At 45.1% G+C, this 25,802-nt stretch overlaps 1 protein-coding gene across 1 annotated transcript; it reads left to right on the top strand.

Annotated features, from left to right (window-relative positions):
* Positions 1–1,227: 1,227 nt before the first annotated feature.
* Positions 1,228–5,649, top strand: LOC143186592 (uncharacterized). Its single transcript, XM_076390275.1, has one exon. It carries the CDS (start codon positions 1,228–1,230, stop codon positions 5,647–5,649), a length of 4,422 nt encoding a protein of 1,473 aa, XP_076246390.1.
* Positions 5,650–25,802: the final 20,153 nt, after the last annotated feature.

Here is a 25,802-nt window from a genome sequence, read left to right as displayed (position 1 = left end):
CAGCGTCGCTAAGGGACACCGGCCGGCGTCAGTCCAAGGGACCCTTCCCTAAGATTTTGGTCGAAGACCCCCAACTAAACTAAAAAATAAACGTCGTATTTAAGTCCTTTTTAGGGCCGACTCAAATTTAATTAAGTGTACAATTTTTTTCTTGACACCCTTCTCTCAACCACCCAATCCGGACCCCGTTAGATCCCTGAATTTTCAGCGATTCTAACATAAGGTCCTTCGAGCCGGATTCGGTTGAGAAAGGGCAAGGAAAAGTTGTATTAGCTTCTCTTCAGGTCGAATTTCGAGTAGCGTTTACCTCTCGAACCGTACCACCATGTCCACTCCCCAAAGAGAACAGGCGCTTTCGCCCAGCCTCGAGAGTGACACGGAGGATATCGTCTCGCGAGTCAGAGGTTTGACCCGACTCGTGACGAATCTGAAGAAGAAAGGACGAAGTAGTTTTACTATCTTCCTCCTGAAAGAAAAGCTAAACTATGCCACGGAAGTGTGGAGGGACGTGCTCGAGCGAGTTAGTCGTCTCAAACAGGGCATTCCCCTCCATCACCGTAAAGGTATACCCTTCTTCGATCAGGAGGTGCTTCAGGACGCCGAGGACACGTTCCACGAGGTCCAGGATTTCCTAATGACGGAAATCGCACAACTGGTCGAAGCGAAGGAGCGGGTTGAGTTGGGTATTAACCAACGTAAAGCTGAGGGTGCCGGCTTTGACAACACGCAGATTCCAGTCGAGTTGCCTAAGCAAAGCCTTCCAAAGTTCAGCGGTGATTCCAGAAAGTGGAGACACTTTGAGGATCTATTCACCGCTGGCGTGAAGAATAACCAACGGTTGTCCGACGCACAGCGGTTGCAATATTTGAACGCGTGCTTGGAAGGTGAGGCTCTCGCGACGATCGCCGAATTTGAAATTGCGGATCGCAATTTCAGCGAGGCGTGGGACGCCCTGAAGAAACGATTCGGGAACCCACGCACAATTATCACTCAGCTTCTTGAGACCTTACGGAAGCTGAGAATGATAAAAAAAGGCGATCTACCCAGCTTCCAGCAAGTCACAGTGAGCTGGAGACAGACGCTCGCTGCGCTCAAGAGATTGGGGCGCCCTACTAAAGAGTGGAGTGACGTGCTGGTCATTCTCATAAAAGGAAGCTGGAAGCAGCCCTGCAGTGGGAGTGGGAAATGTCTATCCAATCGGACACGGACTTCCCGTCGTTTGACGACATGATGAAGTTCCTTGACGGACAGGAGCGCGCGTTGGTGGCATTGGAACACCAACGATGCAACGCAAAGGCGGAAGTCACGCCGAAATCTCGCATACGGCAGCCTAACGCCGTGGTCGAGAATGCTCCCCCTACTCCCGAAAAGTGCGTGTTTTGTGAACAACCGCACGTAGTTGCTACGTGCAAAAAGTTCAAGACACTTTCGCCGGAACAGCGGTTTCAATACATGAAGAATAATCAGTATTGTATAAACTGCTTGGCGTCAACGCACACGGTGACACACTGTCGAACCAGCGTGTCATGTAAACAGTGTAACGGACGGCATCATACCATCCTGCACTTCGATACACAGAAAGTCGGCACAAGTAACCGTCGTACGACGAACAAGCCAAATCAGGGCAAGCGGGAAGCGGGACGGAGCAACGGTCCTGCGCGCAGTCCTGTACAGGCAAACGTAAACAGGAATTCTCGTGCTTCTACGTCAGCCGACAACGTTGCGTCTCACTGTGGTGCGACAGAGAGCGTAACGGGATCTGTGTTTCTGGCGACAGCTGATGTGCGAGTCTATGGAAAGGGAGGTACGTCGCGTATCGCGCGTGCACTCATTGATCAGGGATCTGAGGCCTCCTTCATAACAGCGAGTCTGGTGAATGATCTACGACTCGCGCGAAGGAAAACCCAAGCCATGGTAACCGGCTTGGGGGGCGGAAAGACCCATGAGATTACGCACAGCGCGGACATTAGATTCGGGTCAACACGGTGCACTGCACAGGCGTTCCGCACAAGTGCATACATAGTCCCGAAAATTACGTCCTACGTTCCACCGTCGGTTCGCATCTCAGATGCTGAGATCTTAAGTGAACTGACGCTTGCAGATCCAGACCCTGCATCGGATCGACCGATTGAGGTGCTCATCGGTGCAGAGGTGTACGCCAGTATTATTCGACGAGGATTCCGTCGAATAAACAAAACAGGACCGATCGCACAGGAGACGGCCTTGGGCTGGATCCTGTCTGGGCCGATCGACGCAGCAAACTCTTCCCCAAATCCCGTGAGGACGCTGCACTGCAGCGTCCTTGAATCGTTGGACAAGGCGATACGGCGATTCTGGGAGATAGAGGAGGTGCCCTCGACCTTGGTGAACACTAAAGCCGAGGACGAATGCGAAGAGCACTTCGTAAAAACCGTCGCGCGAGACGCGACGGGAAGGTTTATAGTTCGGTTGCCCTTTAACCATTCGAACCCGGACGAGCTGTTGGGCGATTCTCTCCCAATAGTTCTCTCCGCGTTGACAAGGTTGAGGAGAAAACTGGACCTGAACCAAACCCTCGTGAAGGAATACAGTGAGTTTCTCACTGAATACGAGTCGTTAAATCATATGACTCGGCTCGAGTCAGTCGATAACATGCGACTCTATATCCCTCACCGAGCGGTTATTCGCACGGAGAGCGCTACGACGAAGCTGCGCGTCGTGTTCAACGCCTCCAGCAAAACAGCGGGCGGACGCTCGCTGAACGACCTCCTCCACGTAGGTCCAAAATTACAGACTGATATCACCGCCGTATTAACGAGGTGGCGTCTGTACGAATACGTGTTAGTAGCGGATATCGAGAAGATGTTTAGACAAATTCTCGTAGCTAAAGAGGATCGTCGCTTTCAATGCATCGTATGGCGCACCCCCTCGACCGAGCGACTTATCGCTTACGAGTTGAATACCGTCACATACGGTACGGCGTGCGCTCCATACCTTTCGATGCGAACACTTCTCGAGCTGAAAAAACAGGACGGCGACCGGTACCCGCTCGCCGCGCCTGTCCTCGAGAAGGACGTCTACGTAGACGATGTGTTTATGGGAGCTCCCGACAAACCCTTGTTGGAGAGAATCCGTAAACAAACGTGCGAGCTCCTACAGCGAGGTGGATTTAACCTTCGCAAGTGGGCTGGAAATTCGTCAGATTTGTTACGAAATATTCCACAGAGCTCGCACTCACACGCAGTCGACCTTAATTTGTTTGACGATTCAGAATTAAAGGTACTCGGTCTGCGATGGATACCATCTGGAGATTTTTTCTATTTCAATCTGCAACGGTTTCAACCGTCTGCAACACCGATAACAAAGCGCACTTTGTTTTCGGAGATTGCGAAACTGTACGATCCCCTCGGCTGGCTTTCGCCAGTTATGATCCGTGCGAAAATTTTGATGCAAGCCCAGTGGCTGGAAAAAATCCAGTGGGACGAGCACGTTTCCGCGGAGACGCACAAAATGTGGAACACATTTTGTGTCGATTGGAACAGATTGAACGATTGGAAATTACCCAGATGGATCCGATACGGAGCCGATGCAATCTCTGTGGAGCTCCATGGATTTTGTGACGCATCACTCGCTGCCTATTCCGCCGTCACCTACTTGAGAGTGACGACGGTGAACAATGAAGTGTTTACGTCACTTCTAATGGCAAAAACGCGAGTGGCTCCGATCAAAACGCAGTCGATCCCAGTTCTTGAATTGAACGGGGCCGTACTGCTCGCTGAGCTTATCGTGCATCTGAGAAAGTCGCTCTCACTGCCGATCGATCGTGTTGTCTGTTGGACAGATTCTACGATCGCCCTCGCTTGGCTTAAAAAACACCCATCGACATGGACGGTTGTGGTAGCCAACCGCGTGTCAAAAATCCAAACGTCTCTTCCGAGCGCTGAATGGCGTTACGTTCCAACACGCTCAAATCCCGCGGATTTAAATTCGCGTGGGATAGAGGCTGCAGATTTTCTGCAGTCGAGACTGTGGATGTTTGGACCAGGGTGGCTGAGCGGACCGGAAGTGGAGTGGCCAGCGATGCCAGCTTCCGTGGAGACCACTGAAAGCAAGCGCATAGCGCATGCACATGTAACGACTCCGAAACCGGAATGGAAATTTCTGTTCCGATTTCAAACGTGGAGAAAACTGTTGCGTGTAACGGCGTATTGTCTTCGCTGGCGAAAACAAACACGCGCCGATCAGGGGTCACCCGACAGTCGAGTAATCGAGGCGTCAGAATTGCGAATCGCAACTGAACGTATCGTGCGTCACATACAAGGCACGCATTTCTCAGAAGAGTACCGGTGCTTGAAAAAACGCCGAGGAATACCTGAGAAATCTCCGCTAAAAAGCCTAAACCCTTTTCTCGACGAAAATAACGTCTTGAGGGTTGGCGGACGACTGGAGAACGCGACGCTTGCATGGGAAACCAAGCACCCGATAATACTGCCGAAACATTATGTGTCAACACTCATAATCCGGCAGTGCCACGTGGATACGTTGCACGGGGGCTTGCAGCTGACCTTGCATACTGTGAGGCAAAGCTACTGGATTCTCGGCTGCCGAAACGCAGCAAAGACGGTTATAAACAAATGCATGCGATGCGTGAGATGGCGAAGCAGCGCCTCCACGCAAATAATGCAGCATTTGATACCGGAACGCTGCAGGCCTGCAAAGGCCTTCGACAACTGCGGAGTGGACTACGCGGGGCCTTACCGTGTCCGCGACTCCGCTGGTCGAGGAAAGACGGCTCACAAAGCGTACATCGCGGTGTTCGTTTGTTACGCCACGCGCGCCGTCCACATCGAGCTCGTCCATGATTACACGACGAGCGCGTTTTTAGCTGCACTCGATCGGTTCGTAGCTAGACGTGGTATACCGTCTTGCATTTTTAGCGATAATGGCACCAATTTCGTTGGGGCCGATCGAGAGTTACGTAAGCAGTTCTGTGAGGCGTTTTCCTCCACAGAAATGCAAAACAAATGCAGCTCTATGGGGATAAGGTGGAGGTTTAACCCCCCCAGCGCTCCTCATTTCGGTGGAATGCAGGAAGCCGGCGTAAAATCGGTGAAACACCATTTAAAGCGCACACTGGGTGAATTCACGCCGACGGGAGAGGAAATGCAGACGCTTCTCTGCAAGATCGAAGCGAGTCTCAACTCGCGACCGATCGCCCCCCTGAGTGACCACCCAGATGATTATGCGCCTCTGACGCCCGGGCATTTCCTGACAGGAGGTCCACTAAATGCGATTCCGCTGCAATCGGTGGAAACTGAAAAACTCTCGCGACTATCGCGGTGGAGAGCGATTCAAAAATTTCACGAGCAGCTTTGGAGGCACTGGACGCGAGATTATCTCACGCACCTCCAAAATCGCTATAAGTGGCGCACCACCCAACTGCAACTGCAACCAGGGGATCTGGTGTTAGTGCAGAATCCTCTTCTCCCCCCTAATCAGTGGGAAATGGGGAGAATTGAGGAGGTGTTCCCGGGTAAGGACGAAAATGTACGGGTGGTAAAAGTCCGTACAGCAAAGTCCACATATACACGTCCGATTACAAGGATGTGTAAGTTACCCGTGGATGAGCCTGCTGCGGCGACGGTTGCCGAGGTCGAGCAGGCGAAATAAACACCGGACAAAATTCGGTAAAGGCCGAACGAGACAAAGGTGAGGGCAACCGTTCTATTTGAAAAGACAAACGGTCACGAACCCCCCTTTGGCTCCCGGCCCCCTTGACAGTCCAGGGAGGGGAGATGAGGTACTTCTCTCTCTCTCTCTCCAAGGGAAGAGCGCCCCCCGCGAACTCGCGGGCGCCGCCGAAATTTGATCCGATCGCAGCCGGTTGGCGATCATTAGTCAAGCAACAATGGCAAGCGATAAGGCAATATCGGCGAGCTTCGACCGCTGCATGCGGATCGGCGAGGAGGCCCTCACCACCGTCGCCCCGCCGGACCAAGGAAGTGCGCCCGCGAGTGGACCACCCACGCCGGAAGATTGGGAATTAAAGCTGGGGACGGAAATATATAAAGTTCCTGGGCATATACCGACCACCACGCGGCGATATCGTATACCGGCAACGGGAGGACGATATTTGGTCAAATGGAATAAGGAGGGCCTACTTACGTCCCTGCTCTGGAAAGAGCAGGGAGGGAAGTCGCAGGAAGGAGCTGCAGCACCGAGGCAGCAGGCTGGCCCTTCGGCTGGCCCTTCGGCTGGCCCTTCGGCTGGCCCCTCCAAGGGGGTCAACAAACGACGGAGGAAGAGGGCGGAACGGCGGGTCGCCACCCCCGCAGCCGGTCAACCAACGTCCACCGTCGCGGCCGGATCGAGGCCCCCAGCACCGACGCCCCCATCGGCACGAGCAACCCGACACCCGCCCGGGGCTTTGGAACAAATGACCCGAACGGCCATCGGGGTGGCCATCGAAACGTCGATGCGTTTTCTCCGGGGCCACCCAGGGTTTTCTCAACCTAGTGCAAAGTAAGTTCAATTAAATTTTGTTTGATTGAATTTTTGCGAAGCGCCGTGAGTGAGTTCATCTCAATTGAACTCCACTTGCGGTACTTTGCTCTCTCTCTTTTGATCGCCTACAGAAATCTTGGTCCTTCAAGTTTCGCGATCCGAGTCGTGTTTGTGTTGAAGCTGCCGATACTCCTTTTGCACGGACAGTGCAAGGGGGGCGGTATGTTTAAAATACATTTAAATTTCGAAGCATCGTTTCGTCCGCGAGAATCGCAGTACGTTAACGTGCTGTGACCGACCGAAGGTCGCCTTCGGTAGGAAATTCAGTTGCGTTGACAATAAACTCGGTACATTCGAATTGCGACTCGTTTTTTCATCCGATGCGGTTGAAGTTCGAACAGGTGAGCGATTACGATCAGCTGTTTGAATCTCAGGCCCGATAACGAGTGGGGGTATCGGAGCCTGACAAAGAGAGAGAGCAAAATCGGTACATTAGACAAAGAGAGACAATGATAAGCGAGCGCCGCGTAGCGGATTTTCGGGGACTCCGCGATTTTCGCGGAGCGTCTCGCGCTCGCATGTCGAAGTCAGTCTTGCACCGAACGCTCGCACGGTAGCAAGGAACAGCATTATAGAAGAGTCTACTGAGTTAGGAAATTTGGGCACCAAGTTCCTTAGCTCTTGACGCCTTCTACGCTGTATTATCGCACTACAGCTCGCCATAGCTCCCTTCGAGAACCACGTATTACACGTGCGAAGGCAAAGCGATTGTTTAGTCGCGATAAATTTAAAAGACGAGTAACTGCGCTCTTGGAATCGGTGGCTACCCCGATTCCCTGAGCTTGCTATTCGTCGGAGGAGCAATCAAGACCTCTTCTTGGTTGAGCCCCGATATTGGCACCAACAGAGAGGGTAAACGTAAGTGTATCACCTCTGCGTTGCCCGTGTTGTGTCACCCGTTTAGTAGCAGCCCGCGTACGACGAATAGATGCGTACGTTGCGGTGAACGGTGAGTGCTACAACCTCTGGCCTTTATCCGCCGCCAAGGCTAGCTAAAGCTAGTACCGAGGGTCGAACGCTCGCGAATCTCGGCTTACAACCGTGATTCGCACGAGGCAAGCCTTCTTGGAAGGCAGGTTGAGCAGAGAAAAGGAGGATCCCTCCTCTCTGCACACTCGTCTGCCGACGCTTTCTTCAGAGCGAAGAAACGTCGGTATTACAGTCCACTACATTACCTTAACGATACGTCAAGGTACTGCTCCCCCCTCCACGTAGGCTCGTTTCGAAGCCTGGAGTCGGGAAGACAACGGTTTGGCTTGAAAGCAATACGCTCGCTGACCAGTGCGGTTTCGCCGCTCTTTTCTTTTCCAGACGCCAGCGTCGCTAAGGGACACCGGCCGGCGTCAGTCCAAGGGACCCTTCCCTAAGATTTTGGTCGAAGACCCCCAACTAAACTAAAAAATAAACGTCGTATTTAAGTCCTTTTTAGGGCCGACTCAAATTTAATTAAGTGTACAATTTTTTTCTTGACACCCTTCTCTCAACCACCCAATCCGGACCCCGTTAGATCCCTGAATTTTCAGCGATTCTAACACGGTTTATACAATGGAAAAGCTGTTGTATTTATATAGTGTTTTATGCTTCTGGCGTTGACTTCTTAGGCCCTAACTATTCTACCTGGTGGAGCAACGCCCTAGAGTGAAGCGTAAGTTGCCCGGAACGTAGAAATGACCATAACTTTCACACTGGTTGCAATTATTCTTTTTATACGAGGGAAAAACTGTTGTATTTATATTGTATTTTATGCTTCTGGCGTTGACTTCTTAGGCCCTAACTATTCGATCTGGTGGACCAACGCCCTAGAGTGAAGCCTAGGTTGCCCGGAACGTAGAAATGACTATTACCTTCACACTGGTTGTAGTTATTCCTGTCGTACGATGGAAAGACTGTTGTATTTTTGTATCTTATGCTTCTGGCGTTGACTTCTTAGGCCCTAACTATTCGATCTGGTGGAGCAACGCCCTAGAGTGAGGCCTAGGTTGCCCGGAACATAGAAATGACCGTTACTTTCACAATATCTGCAAACATTCGTCTCATACGATGGGAAGCTGTTCTATTTATTTTGTATTTAATGCTTCGGGCGTTGACTTCTAAGGCCCTAACGATTCGATCTGGTGGAGAAACGCCCTAGAGTGAAGTCTAGGTTGCCCGGAACGTAGAAATGACCATCACTTTCACACTGGTTGCAATTGTTCCTGTTATACGATGGAAAAACTGTTGTATCTTTATTGTATTTTATGCTTCGGCAATTGACTTCTAACGCCCTAGCTATTCGATCTTTTGCAGCAAAGACCTAGAGTGAAGCCTAGGTTGCCCGAAACGTAGAAATGACCATTACTTTCACTCTGGTTGCAATTATTCATGCTATACGATGGAAAAACTGTTGTATTTTTATTGTATTTTATGCTTCTGGCGTCGACTTCTTAGGCCCTAACTATTCGATCTGGTGGAGAAACGCCCTAGAGTGAGGCCTAGGTTGCCCGGAACATAGAAATGACCGTTACTTTCACAATATTTGCAAACATTCATCTTATACGATGGAAAGCTGTTGTATTTATATTGTATTTTATGCTTCTGGCGTTGACTTCTAGGGCCGTAGCCATTCAATGTGGTGGAGCAACGCCCTAGAGTGAAGACTAGGTTGCCCGGAACGTAGAAATGACTATCATATTCACACTGGTTGCAATTATTCATTTTATACGATGGAAAGACTGTTGTATTTTTATTGTATTTTATGCTCCGGGCGTAGACTTCTAAGGCCCTAGCCATTCGATCTGGTTGAGCAACGCCCGAGAGTATAGCCTCGGTTGCCCGGAACGTAGAAATGACTATCACTTTCACACTGGTTGGAATTATTCGTGATATACGATGGAAAAACTGTTACATTTTTATTTTATTTTATGCTTCGGGCGTTGACTTCTAAGGCCCTAAGTATTCGATCTAGTGGGTCAACACGCAAGAGTGAAACCTAGGTTGCCCGGAACGTAGAAATGACCATAAATTTCACACCGGTTTCAATTATTCGGTTTATACAATGGAAAAGCTGTTGTATTTATATAGTGTTTTATGCTTCTGGCGTTGACTTCTTAGGCCCTAACTATTCGATCTGGTGGAGCAACGCCCTAGAGTGAAGACTAGGTTGCCCGGAACGAAGAAATGACTATCACTTTCACACTGCTTGCAATTATTCGTTTTATATGATGGAAAAACTGTTGTATTTTTATTGTATTTTATGCCCCGGGCGTAGATTTCTAAGGCCCTAGCTATTCGATCTGGTGGAGCTGCGCCCTTCACTGAAGCCTAGGTTGCCCGGAACGTAGAAGTGACTACCTCTTTCACACTGGTTGCAATTAATCGTGTTATACGATGGAAAAACTGTTGCATTTTTATCTTATTATATGCTTCGTGCGTAGCCTTCTAAGGCCCTAACTATTCGATGTGGTGGAGCAACGCCCTAGAGCGAAATCTAGGTTGCCAGGAACGTAGAAATGACCATTACTTTCACACTGGTTGCAATTATTCCTGTTATACGGTGGACAAACTGTTAGATTTTTATTGTACTTTATGCTTCTGGCGTTGACTTCTTAGGCCCTGACTATTCGATCTGGTGGAACAACGCCCTAGAGTGAAGCCTAGGTTGCCCAGAACGTAGAAATGACCATAACTTTCACACTGGTTGCAATTATTCGTTTTATACAATGGAAAAACTGTTCTTTTTATTTTGTATTTTATGCTTCGGGCGTTGACTTCTAAGGCCATACCTATTCGATCTGGTGGAGCAACGCCCTAGAGTGAAGCCTAGGTTGCCCGGAACGTAGAAATGACCATATCCTTCACACTGGTTGCAATTATTCCTGTTACACGATGGAAAGACTGTTGTATTTTTATTGTATTTTATGCCTCTGGCGTTGACTTCTTAGGCCCTAACTATTGGATCTGGTGGAGCAACGCCCTAGAGTGAAGCCTAGCTTGCTCGGGATGTAGAAATGTCCATTACTTTCACACTGTTTGCAAATATATATTCTATACGATGGAAAAGCTGTTGTATTTATATTGTATTTTATGCTTCTGGCGCTGACTTTATATGCCCTAACTATTTGATCTGGTGGATCACCGACCTAGAGTGAAGCCTAGGAATCGCGGAACGTAGAACATACCATTACCTTCACACTGTTTGCAATTATTCCTGTTATACGTTGGAAAAACTGTTGCATCTTTATTGTATTTTATGCTCCTGGCGTTTACTTCTAAGGCCCTATCTGTTGGATCTGGTGGAGCAACGCCCTAGAGTGAAGCCTAGGTTGCTCGGAATGTAGAAATGTCCATAACCTTCACACCGGTTGCAATTATACGTTTTATACGATGGAGAAGCTGTTGTATTTATATTGTATTTCATGCTTCTGGCAATGAATTCCAAGTCCCTAGCTATTCGACCTGGTGGAAGAACGCCCTAGGGCGAAGCCTAGGTTGCCCGGAACGTAGAAATGGCCATTACTTTCATACTGGTTGCAATTATCCGTTTTATACGAAGGAAAAAATGTTGCACTTATATCGTACTTTATGCTTCTGGCGTTGACTTCTAAGGCCCTAGCTATTCAATCTGGCGGAGCAACGCCCTAGAGTGAAGCCCAGGTTGCCCGGAACGCAGAAATGACCATAACTTTCATACTGGTTGCTATTATTCGTTTTATACGATGGAAAAACTGTTGTATTTGTATTGTATTTTATGCTTCTGGCGTCCACTACTTAGGCCCTAACTATTCGATCTGGTGGAACAACGCCCTAGAGTGAAGCCTAGGTTGCCCGGAACGTAGAAATGACCTTCACTTTCACACTGGTTGCAATTATTCCTGTTATAGGATGGAAAACCTCTTGTATTTATATTGTATTTCATGCTCCTGTTGCTGACTTCTTAGGCCCTAACTATTCGATGTGGTGGAGCAACGCCCTACAGTGAAGTCTAGGTTGCCGGAACGTAGATATGACCATAACCTTCACACAGGTTGCAATTATACGTTTTATACGATGTAAAGGCTGTTGTATTTATTTTGTAGTTTATGCTCTTGGCGTTGACTTCTAGGGCCCTGACTCTTCGATCTGGTGGAGCAACGCCTCAGAGTTAAGTCTAGGATGCCCGAAACGCCGAAATGATCATTACTTTCATGCTTGTTGCAACTATTCCTGTTATACGATGAAAAGACTGTTGTATTTTTATTGTATTTTATGCTTCAGGCGTTGACTTCTAAGGCCGTAGCTATTCGATGTGGTGGAGCAACGCCATAGAGTGAAGCCTAGGTTGCCCAGAACGTAGAAGTGACCATAACATTCACACTGGTTGCAATTATTCGTTTTATACGATGGAAAAGCTGTTGTATTTATTTTGTATTTTAAGCTTCTGGCGTTGACTTCTAAGGCCTTAGCTATTCGATCTGGTGTGGCAACGCCCTAGAGTGAAGCCCAGGTTACCCGGAACGTAGAAATGACCGTAACCTTCACACAGGTTGCAATCATTCGTTTTATACGATGGAAAATCTGTTGTACTTATATTGTATTTCATTCTTCAGGCGTTGACTTCTTAGGCCCTGACTATTCGATCTGGTGGAACAATACCTCAGAGTTAAGTCTTGGATGCCCGAAACGCAGAAATGATCATTACTTTCACACTGGTTGCAGTGATCCATGCTTTACAATGGAAAAACTGTTGTACTTATATTGTTTTTTGTGCTTCTGGCGTTGACTTCCAAGGCCCTAACTATTCGATCTGGTGGAGCAACGCCCTAGAGTGAAGCCAAGGTTGCCCTGAACGTAGAAATGACCATAACTTTCACACTGGTTGTCATTATTCATTTTATACGATGGAAAAGCTGTTGCATTTATATCGTATTTTATGCTTCTGGCGCTGACTTCTAAGGCCGTAGCTATTAGCTGTGGTGGAGCAATGCCCTAGAGTGACCCCTCGGTTGCCCGGAACGTGGAAATGACCATTACTTTCACAATGTTTGCAATTATTCATTTCATACGATGGAAAAACTGTTGTACTTATATTGTATTTTATTCATCTGGCGTTGACTCCTTAGGCCCTAGCTATTCGATCTGGTGGAGCACCGCCCTAGAGTGAAGCCTAGGTTGCCCGGAACGTAGAACATACCATTACCTTCACACTGGTTGCAATTATTCCTGTTATACGATGGAAAAACTGTTGCATCTTTATTGTATTTTATGCTTCTGGCGTTGACTTCTTAGGCCCTAACCATTCGATCTGGTGGAGCAACGCCCTAGAGTGAAGCCTAGCTTGCCCGGAACGTAGAAATGACCATTACTTTCACACTGGTTGCCATTATTCATTTTATACGATGGAAAAGCTGTTGTATTTATATCGTATTTTATGCTTCTGGCGTTGACTTCTTAGGCCCTAACTATTCCGTATGGTGGAAGAACGACCTAGGGTGAAGCCTAGGTTGCCCAGAACGTAGAAATGACCATAAATTTCACACTGGTAGCAATTATTCGTTTTATACCTGGAAAAACTGTTATATTTATGTTGCTTTTTATGCTTCTGGCGTTGAATTCTAAGTCCCCAGCTATTCGATCTGGTGGAGCAACGCCCTACAGTGAAGCCTAGCTTGCCCGGAACGTAGAAATGACCATAACTATCACACTGGTTGCAATTATTCATTTTATACGATGGCAAAGCTGTTGCATTTATAGTGTATTTTATGCTTTCGGCGTTGACTTCTAAGGCCGTAGCTATCAGATGTGGTGCAGCAACGCCCTAGAGTGACGCCTAGGTTGCCAGGAACGTAGAAATGACCATCACTTTCACACTATTTGCAAATATACATTATATACGATGGAAAAGCTGTTGTATTTATATTGTATTTTATGCTTCTGGCGTTGACTGCTAAGGTCCTAGCTATTCGATCTGGTGAGGCAACGTCCAGGAGTGAAGCCTATGTTGCCGGGAACGTAGAAATGACCATTAGTTTCACAATGGTTGCAATTATTCCTTTTAAACGGTGGAAAAACTGTTGTATTTTTATTGTATTTTATGCTTCTGTCGTTATTTTCTAAGGCCCTAACTATTCGATCTGGTGGAGCAACGCCCTAGAGTGAAGCCTAGATTGCCCGGAACGTTGAAATGACCACTACTTCCACATTGGCTGCAATTATCCGTGCCATACGATGGAAAAACTGTTGTATTTATATTGTATTTTATGCTTCTGGCGTTGACTGCTAAGGTCCTAGCTATTCGATCTGGTGAGGCAACGTCCAAGAGTGAAGCCTATGTTGCCGGGAACGTAGAAATGACCATTAGTTTCACAATGGTTGCAATTATTCCTTTTAAACGGTGGAAAAACTGTTCTATTTTTATTGTATTTTATGCTTCTGTCGTTATTTTCTAAGGCCCTAACTATTCGATCTGGTGGAGCAACGCCCTAGAGTGAAGCCTAGGTTGCCCGGAACGTAGAAATGACCATTACCTTCACAATGTTCGCAATTATTCTTTTATACGATGGAAAAACTCTGGTTCCTATATTGTATTTTATTCTTCTGGCGTTGACTTCTTAGGCCCTAACTATTCGATCTGGCGGAACAACGCCCTTGAGTGAAGCCTAGGTTGCCCGGAACTTAGAAATGACCATTACTTTCACACTGTTTGCAAATATACATTATATACGATGGAAAAGCTGTTGTATTTATATTGTATTTTATGCTCCTGGCGTTGACTTCGAAGGCCGTAGTTATTAGATGTGGCGGAGCAACGACCTAGTGTGACGCCTAGATTGCCCGGAACGTAGAAATGGCCAATACTTTCACAATGTTTGCAATTATTCATTTTATACGATGGAAGAACTGTTGTACTTATATTGTATTTTATGCTTCTGGCGATGAATTCTAAGTCCCTAACTATGCGATCTGATGGAGCAACGCCCTAGTGTGAAGCATAGGTTGCCCGGAACGTAGAAATGACCATTACTTTCACACTATTTGCAAATATACATTATATACGATGGAAAAGCTGTTGTATTTATATTGTATTTTATGCTTCTGGCGTTGACCTCTTAGGCCCTAACTATTTTATCTTGTGGAGCACCGCCCTAGAGTGAAGCCTAGGTTGCCCGGACGTAGAAATGACCATTACCGTCACACTTGTTGCAATTATCCCTGTTATACGATTGAAACATTGAGTATTTTTATTTTATGTTAAGCTTCGGGCGTTGACTTCCAAGGCCCTAACTATTCGATATGGTGGAGCAACGCCCTAGAGTGAACCCAAGGTTGCCCTGATCGTAGAAATGACCATTACCTTCACACTGGTTGCAATTATTCCTGTTATACGATGGAAAAACTGTTGCATCTTTATTGTATTTTATGATTCTGACGTTGACATCTTAGGCACTAACCATTCGATCTGGAGGAGTGAGGCCATAGAGTGAAGACTAGGTTGCCCGAAACGTAGAAATGGCCATAACTTTCACACTGGTTGCCATTATTTGTTTTATACGCTGGAAAAGCTGTTGTATTTATATCGTATTTTATGCTTCTGGCGTTGACTTCTTAGGCCCTAACTATTCGATCTGGTGGAACAACGCCCTAGAGTGAAGCCTAGGTTGCCCGGAACGTAGAAATGACCATAACTTTCACACTGGTCGCAATTATTCATTTTATACGATGGAAAATCTGTTGTATTTATATTGTATTTCATTCTTCTGGCTTCGACTCCTTAGGCCCTAACTATGCGATCTGGTGGAGCAACGCCCTAGAGTGAAGCCTAGGTTGCTCGGAACGTAGAAATGACCATTACCTTCACACTGTTTGCAATTATTCATTTTATACGATGGCAAATCTGTTGCATTTATATTGTATTTTATGCTTCCGGCGTTGACTTCTAAGGCCGTAGCTATCAGATGTGGTGCAGCAACGCCCCAGAGTGACGCCTAGGTTGCCAGGAAGGTAGAAATGACCATTACTTTCACACTATTTGCAAATATACATTATATACGATGGTAAAGCTGTTGTATTTATATTGTATTTTATGCTTCTGGCGTTGACTTCTCAGGCCCTAACTATTTTATCTTGTGGAGCACCGCCCTAGGGTGAAACCTAGGTTGCCCGGACGTAGAACATATCATTACCTTCACACTGGTTGCAATTACTCCTGTTATACAATGGAAAGACTGTTGCATCTTTATTGGATTTTATGATTCTGACGTTGACTTCTTAGGCCCTAACCATTCGAGCTGGTGGAGTAAGGCCCTAGAGTGAAGACTAGGTTGCCCGTAACGTAGAAATGGCCGTAACTTTCACACTGGTTGCCATTATTCGTTTTATACGATGGAAGAGCTGTTGTATTTATATCGTATTTTATGCTTCTGGCGTTGTCTTCTTAGGACCTAACTATTCGATCTGGTGGAACAGCGCCCTAGAGTGAACGCTAGGTTGCCCGAAAGATAGAAATGACCATTACCTTCACACTGGTTGCAATTACTCCTGTTATACGATAGAAATACTGTTGTATTTTTATTGTACTTTATGCTTCTGGCGTTGACTCCTAAGGCCGTAGCTATTCGATATGGTGGAGCAACGCCCTAGATTGAAGCCTAGGTAGACCGGAGCGTAGAAATGACTATCACTTTCACACTGATTGCAATTATTCCTGTTATACGATGGAAAAACTGTTGTATCTTTAATGTATTTTATGGGTCGGGCGTTGACTTCTAAGCCCGTAACTGTTCGATCTGGTGGGGCAACGCCCAAGAGCCAAGCCTAGGTTGCCCGGAACGTAGAAAGGGCCATAGCATTCACACTGGTGGCAATTATTCGTTTTACACGATGGAAAAACTGTTGTATTTATTTTGTACTTTATGCTCCTGGCGTTGACTTCTAAGGCCGTAGCTATTCGATGTGGTGGAGCAACGCCCTAGAGTGTCCCCTAGGTTACCCGGAACGTAGAAATGGCCATAACTTTCACACTGGTAGCAATTATTCGTTTTATACGATGGAAAAGCTGTTGTATTTATATTGTATTTCATTCTTCTGGCTTCGACTCCTTAGGCCCTAACTATGCGATCTGATGGAGCAACGCCCTAGAATGAAGCCTAGGTTGCCCTGAACGTAGAAATGGCCATAACTTTTACACTGGTAGCAATTATTCGTTTTATACAGTGGATAAACCGTTCTATTTATTTTGTGTTTTATGCTTCGGGCGTTGACTTCTAAGGCCCTAACTGTTTGATCTGGTGGAGCAACGCCCTAGAGTGAAGCCTAGGTTGCCCGGGACGTAGAAATGACCATAACTTTCACACTGGTTGCTACTATTCGTTTTATACGATGGAAAAACTGTTATATTTATATTGTATTTTATGCTTCGAGCGTTGACTTCTGAGGCCGTTGCTTTTCGATGTGGTGGAAGAACGCCATAGAGTGAAGCCTAGGTAGCCCGGAACGTAGAAATGTCCATATCTTTCACACTGTTTGCAATTATTCGTTTTATACGATGGAAAAACTTTTGTACTTATATTGAATTTTATTCTTCTGGCGTTGACTTCTTAGTCCCTAACTATTCGATGTGGTGGAAGAACGCCATAGAGTGAAGCCTAGGTAGCCCGGAACGTAGAAATGTCCATATCTTTCACACTGTTTGCAATTATTCGTTTTATACGATGGAAAAACTTTTGTACTTATATTGTATTTTATGCTTCTGGCGTTGACTTCTAAGGCCCTAGCTATTCGATTTGGTGGAGCAACGCCCGAGAGTGGAGCCTAGGTTGCCCGGTACGTAGAAATGACCATTACTTTCACACTGTTTGCAAATATACATTATATACGATGGAAAATCTGTTGTATTTATGTTGTATTGTATGCTTCTGGCGTTGACTTCTTCGGCCCTAACTATTTGATCTGGTGGTGCACCGCCCTAGAGTGAAGCCTAGGTTGCCCGGAACGTAGAAAAGACCTTTACCTTCACACTGGTTGCAATTATTCCTGTTTTACGATGGAAAAACTGTTGCATCTTTATTGTATTTTATGCTTCTGGCGTTGATCTCTAAGGCCCTAATTATTCGATCTGGTGGAGCAATGCCCTAGAGTGAAGCCTAGGCTGCCCAGAACGTAGAAATGACCATTACATTCTCACTGGTTGCAATTATTCGTCTTATACGATGGCAAAGCTGTTGTATTTATATCGTATTTTATGCTTCTGGCGTTGACTTCTTAGGCCCTAACTATTCCATCTGGTGGAACAACGCCCTTGGGTCAAGCCTAGGTTGCGCGGAACGTAGCAATGACCATAACTTTCACACTGGTAGCAATTATTCGTTTTATACGATGGAAAAACTGTTCTATGTATTTTGTATTTTATGCTTCTGGCGTTGACTTCTAAGGACCTAACTATTCGATCTGGTGGAGAAACGCCCTAGAGTGAAGCCTAGGTTGCGCGGAACGTAGAAATGACCATAACGTTCACACTGATAGCAATTATTCGTTTTATACGATGGAAAAACTGTTTTATTTATTTTGTATTTTATGCTTCTGGCGTTGACTTCTAAGGCCTTAACTATTCGATCTGGTGGAGCAACGCACTAGTGTGAAGCCTAGGTTGCGCGGAATGTAGAAATGACCATAACGTTCACACTGGTAGCAATTATTCGGTTTAAACGATGGAAAAACAATTTCATTTATTTTGTATTTTATGCTTCTGGCGTTGACTTCTAAGGCCCTAACTATTCGATCTGGTGGAGCAACGCCCTAGAGTGAAGCCTAGGTTGCCCGGAACGGAGAAATGACCATAACTTTCACACCGGTAGCAATTATTCGTTTTATATGATGGAAAAACTGTTCTATTTATTTTGTATTTTATGCTTCGGGCGTTGACTTCTAAGGCCCTAACTATTCGATCTGGTGGCGCAACGCCCTAGAGTGAAGCCTAGGTTGCCCGGAAAGTAGAAATGACGTTGACTTTCATACTGGTTGCAATTATTCGTTTTATACGATGGAAAAACTGTTTTAGTTATTTTGTATTTTATGCTTCGGGCGTTGACTTCTAAGGCCCTAACTATTCGATCTGGTGGCGCAGCGCCCTAGAGTGAAGCCTGGGTTGCCCAGAAAGTAGAAATGACCATAACTTTCACACTGGTTGCTATCATTCGTTTTATACTATGGAAAAACTGTTATATTTATATTGTATTTTATGCTTCTGGCGTTGACTTCTTAGGCCCTAACTGTTCGATCTGGTGGAGCAACGTCCTAGGGTGAAGCCTAGGATGCCCGGAAAGTAGAAATGACAATAACTTTCATACTGGTTGCAATTATTCGTTTTATACGATGGATAAGCTGTTGCATCTTTATTGTATTTTATTCATCTGGGGTTGACTTCTAAGGCCGTAGCTATTAGATGTGGTGGAGCAACGCCCTAGAGTGACGCCTAGGTTGCCCGGGACGTAGAAATGACCATTACTATCACAATGTTTGCAATTATTCATTTTGTACGATGGAAAATCTTTTGTACTGATATTGTATTTTATTCTTCTGCCGTTGACTTCTTAGGCCCTAATTATTCGATCTGGTGGAACAATGCCCTAGAGTGAAGACTAGGTTGCCCGGAACATGGAAATGACCATTACTCTCACACTGTTTGCAGTTATTCCTGTTATACGATGGAAAAACTTTTGCATCTTTATTGTATTTTATGCTTTTGGCGTTGACTTCTAAGGCCCTAGCTATTCGATTTGGTGGAGTAACGCCCGAGAGTGGGGCCTAGGTTGCCCGGTACATGGAAATGACCATTACTTTCACACTGTTTGCAAATATACATTATATACAATGGAAAATCTGTTGTATTAATGTTGTATTTTATGCTTCTGGCGTTGACTTCTTAGGCCCTAACTATTTGATCTGGTGGCGCAACGCCCCAGAGTGAAGCCTAGGTTGCCCGGAACGTAGAAATGACCATAACTTTCACACTGGTTGCTATCATTCGTTTTATACGATGGAAAAACTGTTATATTTATATTGTATTTTATGCTTCTGGCGTTGACTTCTAATGGCCTAACTATTCAATCTGTTGGTGCAACGCCCTAGAGTGAAGCCTAGGTTGCCCGGAACGGAGAAATGACCATTACTTTCACAATGTTTGCAATTATTCATTTTATACGATGGAAAAGCATTTGTACTTATATTGTATTTTATTCTTCTGGCGTTGACTTCTTAGGCCCGAGCTATTCGATCTGGTGGAACAACGCCCTAGAGTGAAGCCTAGGTTGCCCGGAACGTAGAAAAGACCATTACCTTCACACTGGTTGCAATTATTCCTGTTTTACGGTGGAAAAACTGTTGCATCTTTATTGTATTTTATGCTTCTGGCGCTGATTTCTAAGGCCCTAATTATTCGATCTGGTGGAGCAACGCCCTAGAGTGAAGCCTAGGTTGCCGGGAACGTAGAAATGACCATTACATTCACACTGGTTGCAATTATTCGTCTTGTACGATGGAAAAGCTGTTGTATTTATATCGTATTTTATGCTTCTGGCGTTGACTTCTTAGGCAATAACTATTCCATCTGGTGGAACAACGCCCTTGGGTGAAGCCTAGGTTGCGCGGAACGTAGCAATGACCATAACTTACACACTGGTAGCAATTATTCGGTTTATACGATGGAAAAACTGTTCTACTTATTTTGTATTTTATGCTTCGGGCGTTGACTTCTAAGGCCCTAACTATTCGATCTGGTGGAGCAACGCCCTAGAGAGAAGCCTAGGTTGCGCGGAACGTAGAAATGACCATAACGTTCACACTGGTAGCAATTACTCGTTTTATACGATGGAAAAACTGTTTTATTTATTTTGTATTTTATGCTTCTGGCGTTGTCTTCTAAGGACCTAACTATTCGATCTGGTGGAGAAACGCCATAGAGTGAAGCCTAGGTTGCGCGGAACGTAGAAATGACCATAACGTTCACACTGGTAGCAATTATTCGTTTTATACGATGGAAAAACTGTCCTATTTATTTTGTATTTTATGCTTCTGGCGTTGACTTGTAAGGCCCTAACTATTTGATCTGGTGGCGCAACGCCCCAGAGTGAAGCCTAGGTTGCCCGGAACGTAGAAATGACCATAACTTTCACACTGGTTGCTATCATTCGTTTTATACGATGGAAAAACTGTTATATTTATATTGTATTTTATGCTTCTGGCGTTGACTTCTTAGGCCCTAACTGTTCGATCTGGTGGAACAACGTCCTAGGGTGAAGCCTAGGATGCCCGGGTCGTAGAAATGACCATAACTTTTACACTGGTAGCAATTATTCGTTTTATACAACGGAAAACCCGTTCTATTTATTTTGTGTTTTATGCTTCGGGCGTTGACTTCTAATGGCCTAACTATTCAATCTGTTGGTGCAACGCCCTAGAGTGAAGCCTAGGTTGCCCGGAACGGAGAAATGACCATTACTTTCACAATGTTTGCAATTATTCATTTTATACGATGGAAAAGCATTTGTACTTATATTGTATTTTAGTCTTCTGGCGTTGACTTCTTAGGCCCTAGCTATTCGATCTGGTGGAACAACGCCCTAGAGTGAAGACTTGGTTGCCCGGAACATGGAAATGACCATTACTTTCACACTGTTTGCAGTTATTCCTGTTATACGATGGAAAAACTTTTGCATCTTTATATTATTTTATGCTTCTGGCGTTGACTTCTAAGGCCCTAGCTATTCGATTTGGTGGAGCAACGCCCGTGAGTGGAGCCTAGGTTGCCCGGTACGTAGAAATGACCATTACTTTCACACTGTTTGCAAATATACATTATATACGATGGAGAATCTGTTGTATTTATGTTGTATTTTATGCTTCTGGTGTTGATTTCTAAGGCCCTAATTATTCGATCTGGTGGAGCAACGCCCTAGAGTGAAGCCTAGGTTGCCGGGAACGTAGAAATGACCATTACATTCACACTGGTTGCAATTATTCGTCTTATACGATGGAAAAGCTGTTGTATTTATAACGTATTTTATGCTTCTGGCGTTGACTTCTTAGGCAATAACTATTCCATCTGGTGGAACAACGCCCTTGGGTGAAGCCTAGGTTGCGCGGAACGTAGCAATGACCATAACTTACACACTGGTAGCAATTATTCGTTTTATACGATGGAAAAAATGTTTTATTTATTTTGTATTTTATGCTTCTGGCGTTGACTTCTAAGGCCCTAACTATTCGATCTGGTGGAGCAACGCCCTAGAGTGAAGCCTAGGTTGCCCGGAAAGTAGAAATGACCATAACTTTCATCCTGGTTGCAATTATTCGTTTTATATGATGGAAAAACTGTTGCATTTATATAGTGTTTTATGCTTCTGGCGTTGACTTCTTAGTCCCTAACTATTCCATCTGGTGGAACAACGCCCTAGGGTGAAGCCTAGGTTGCCTGGAACGTAGAAATGACCATCACCTTCACACGGGTTGCAATTATTCCTGTTATAGGATGGAAAGACTGTTGTATTTTTATTGTATTTTATACTTCAGGCGTTGACTTCTAAGGCCCTAGCTATTCGATCAGGTCGAGCAACGCCCTAGAGTGAAGCCTAGGTTGCCCGGAACGTAGAAACGACCATAATTTCTACACTGGTTCCAATTATTCGTTTTATACGATGGAAAAGCTGTTGTATTTATATCGTATTTTATGCTTCTGGCGTTGACTTCTAAGGACCTAACTATTCGATCTGGTGGAGAAACGCCCTAGAGTGAAGCCTAGGTTGCGCGGAACGTAGAAATGACCATAACTTTCACACCGGTAGCAATTATTCGTTTTATACGATGGGAAAACTGTTCTATTTATTATGTATTTTATGCTTCGGGCGTTGACACCTAAGGCCCTAACTGTTTGATCTGGTGGAGCAACGCCCTAGACTGAAGCCTATGTTGCCCGGAACGTAGAAATGACCATAACTTTCACACTGGTTGCTATTATTCGTTTTAGACGATGGAAAAACTGTTATATTTATATCGTATTTGATGCTTCTGGCGTTGACATCTTAGGCCCTAGCTGTTGGATCTGGTGGAAAAACGCCCTAGGGTGAAGCCTATGTTGCCCGGAAAGTAGAAATGACCATAACTTTCACACTGGTTGCAATTATTCGTTTTATACGATGGAAAAGCTGTTGCACCTTTATTGTATTTTATTCATCTGCGGTTGACTTCTAAGGCCCTAGCTATTCGATCTGGTCGAGCAACGCCCTAGAGTGAAGCCTAGGTTGCCCGGAACGTAGAAATGACCATAACTTCCACACTAGTTGCAATTATTCGTTTTATACGATGGAAAAGCTGTTGTATTTATATCGTATTTTATGCATCTGGCGTTGACTTCTAAGGACCTAACTATTCGATCTGGTGGAGCAACGCACTGGGGTGAAGCCTAGGTTGCGCGGAATGTAGAAATGACCATAACGTTCACACTGGTAGCAATTATTCGTTTTATGCGATGGAAAAACAGTTTTATTTATTTTGTATTTTATGTTTCTGGCGTTGACTTCTAAGGCCCTAGCTATTCGATCTGGTCGAGCAACGACCTAGGGTGAAGCCTAGGTTGCCCGGAACGTAGAAATGACCATAACTTCCACACTGGTTGCAATTATTCGTTTTATACGATGGAAAAGCTGTTGTATTTATATCGTATTTTATGCATCTGGCGTTGACTTCTAAGGACCTAACTATTCGATCTGGTGGAGCAACGCACTGGGGTGAAGCCTAGGTTGCGCGGAATGTAGAAATGACCAGAACGTTCACACTGGTAGCAATTATTCGTTTTATACGATGGAAAAACAGTTTTATTTATTTTGTATTTTATGCTTCTGGCGTTGACTTCTAAGGCCCTAACTATTCGATCTGGTGGAGCAACGCCCTAGAGTGAAGCCTAGGTTGCCCGGAACGGAGAAATGACCATAACTTTCACACCGGTAGCAATTATTCGTTTTATACGATGGAAAAACTGTTCTATTTATTTTGTATTTTGTGCTTCGGGCGTTGACTTCTAAGGCCCTAACTGTTTGATGTGGTGGAGCAACGCCCTAGAGTGAAGCCTATGTTGCCCGGAACGTAGAAATGACCATAACTTTCACACTGGTTGCTATTATTCGTTTTAGACGATGGAAAAACTGTTATATTTATACTGTATTTGATGCTTCTGGCGTTGACTTCTTAGGCCCTAACTGTTCGATCTGGTGGAACAACGCCCTAGGGTGAAGCCGAGGTTGCCCGGAAGGTAGAAATGACCATAACTTTCACACTGGTTGCAATTATTCGTTTTATACGATGGAAAAGCTGTGGCACCTTTATTGTATTTTATTCATCTGCGGTTGACTTCTAAGGCCGTAGCTATTAGATGTGTTGGAGCAACGCCATAGAGTGAAGACTTGGTTGCCCGGAACGTAGAAATGACCATTACATTCACACTGGTTGCAATTATTCGTCTTATACGATGGAAAAGCTGTTGTACTTATATCGTATTTTCTGCTTCTGGCGTTGACTTCTTAGGCCCTAACTATTCCATCTGGTCGAACAACGCCCTTAGGTGAAGCCTAGGTTGCGCGGAACGTAGCAATGACCATAACTTTCACACTGGTAGCAAATATTCGTTTTATACTATGGAAAAGCAGTTTTATTTATTTTGTATTTTATTCTTCTGGCGTTGACTTCTTAGGCCCTGATTATTCGATCTGGTGGAACAACGCCCTAGAGTGAAGACTAGGTTGCCCGGAACAAGGAAATGACCATTACTTTCAGACTGTTTGCAGTTATTCCTGTTATACGATGGAAAAACTTTTGCATCTTTATTGTATTTTATGCTTCTGGCGTTGACTTCTAAGGCCCTAGCTATTCGATTTGGTGGAGCAACGCCCGAGAGTGGGGCCTAGGTTGCCCGGTACATAGAAATGACCATTACTTTCACACTGTTTGCAAATATACATTATATACGATGGAAAATCTGTTGTATTTATGTCGTATTTTACGCTTCTGGCGTTGACTTCTTAGGCCCTAACTATTTGATCTGGTGGAGCACCGCCCTAGAGTGAAGCCTAGGTTGCCCGGAACGTAGAAAAGACCATTACCTTCACACTGGTTGCAATTATTCGTTTTATACGATGGAAAAACTGTTCTATTTATTTTGTATTTTATGCTTCGGGCGTTGACTTCTAAGGCCCTAACTATTCAATCTGTTGGTGCAACGCCCATGGGTGAAGCCTATTTTGCCCGGAAAGTAGAACTGACGTTAACTTTCATACTGGTTGCAATTATTCGTTTTATACAATGGAAAAACTGTTTTAGTTATTTTGTATTTTGTGCTTCGGGCGTTGACTTCTAAGGCCCTAACTATTCGATCTGGTGGCGCAACGACCTAGAGTGAAGCCTAGGTTGCCCGGAACGTAGAAATGACCATAACGTTCACACTGGTTGCAATTATTCCTGTTATACGATGGAAAAACTGTTGCATCTTTATTGTATTTTATGCTTCTGGCGTTGACTTCTTAGGCCCTAACCATTCGATCTGGTGGAGCAACGCCCTAGAGTGAAGCCTAGCCTGCCCGGAACCTAGAAATGACCATTACTTTCACACTGGTTGCCATTATTCATTTTATACGATGGAAAAGCTGATGTATTTATATCGTATTTTATGCTTCTGGCGTTGACTTCTTAGGCCCTAACTATTCCATCTGGTCGAACAACGCCCTTGGGTGAAGCCTAGGTTGCGCGGAACGTAGCAATGAGCATAACTTTCACACTGGTAGCAATTATTCGTTTTATACGATGGAAAAACAGTTTTATTTATTTTGTATTTTATGCTTCTGGCGTTGACTTCTAAAGCCCTAACTATTCGATCTGGTGGAGCAGCGCCCTAGAGTGAAGCATAGGTTGCCCAGAACGGAGAAATGACCATAACTTTCACACCGGTAGCAATTATTCGTTTTATACGATGGAAAAACTGTTCTATTTATTTTGTATTTTATGCTTCGGGCGTTGATTTCTAAGGCCCTAACTATTCAATCTGTTGGTGCAACGACCAAGGGTGAAGCCTATGTTGCCCGGAAAGTAGAAATGATATTAACTTTCATACTGGTTGCAATTATTCGTTTTATACGATGGAAAAGCTGTTGTATTTATATCGTATTTTATGCATCTGGCGTTGACTTCTAAGGACCTAACTATTCGATCTGGTGGAGCAACGCACTGGGGTGAAGCCTAGGTTACGCGGAATGTAGAAATGACCA

Source organism: Calliopsis andreniformis, unplaced genomic scaffold (genome assembly GCF_051401765.1).
Source record: "Calliopsis andreniformis isolate RMS-2024a unplaced genomic scaffold, iyCalAndr_principal scaffold0015, whole genome shotgun sequence".
NCBI classification, from domain to species: Eukaryota; Metazoa; Arthropoda; class Insecta; order Hymenoptera; family Andrenidae; genus Calliopsis; species Calliopsis andreniformis.
Note: the sequence above shows the minus strand (reverse complement) of the source record. Positions and strands in the feature narration are given on the sequence as shown.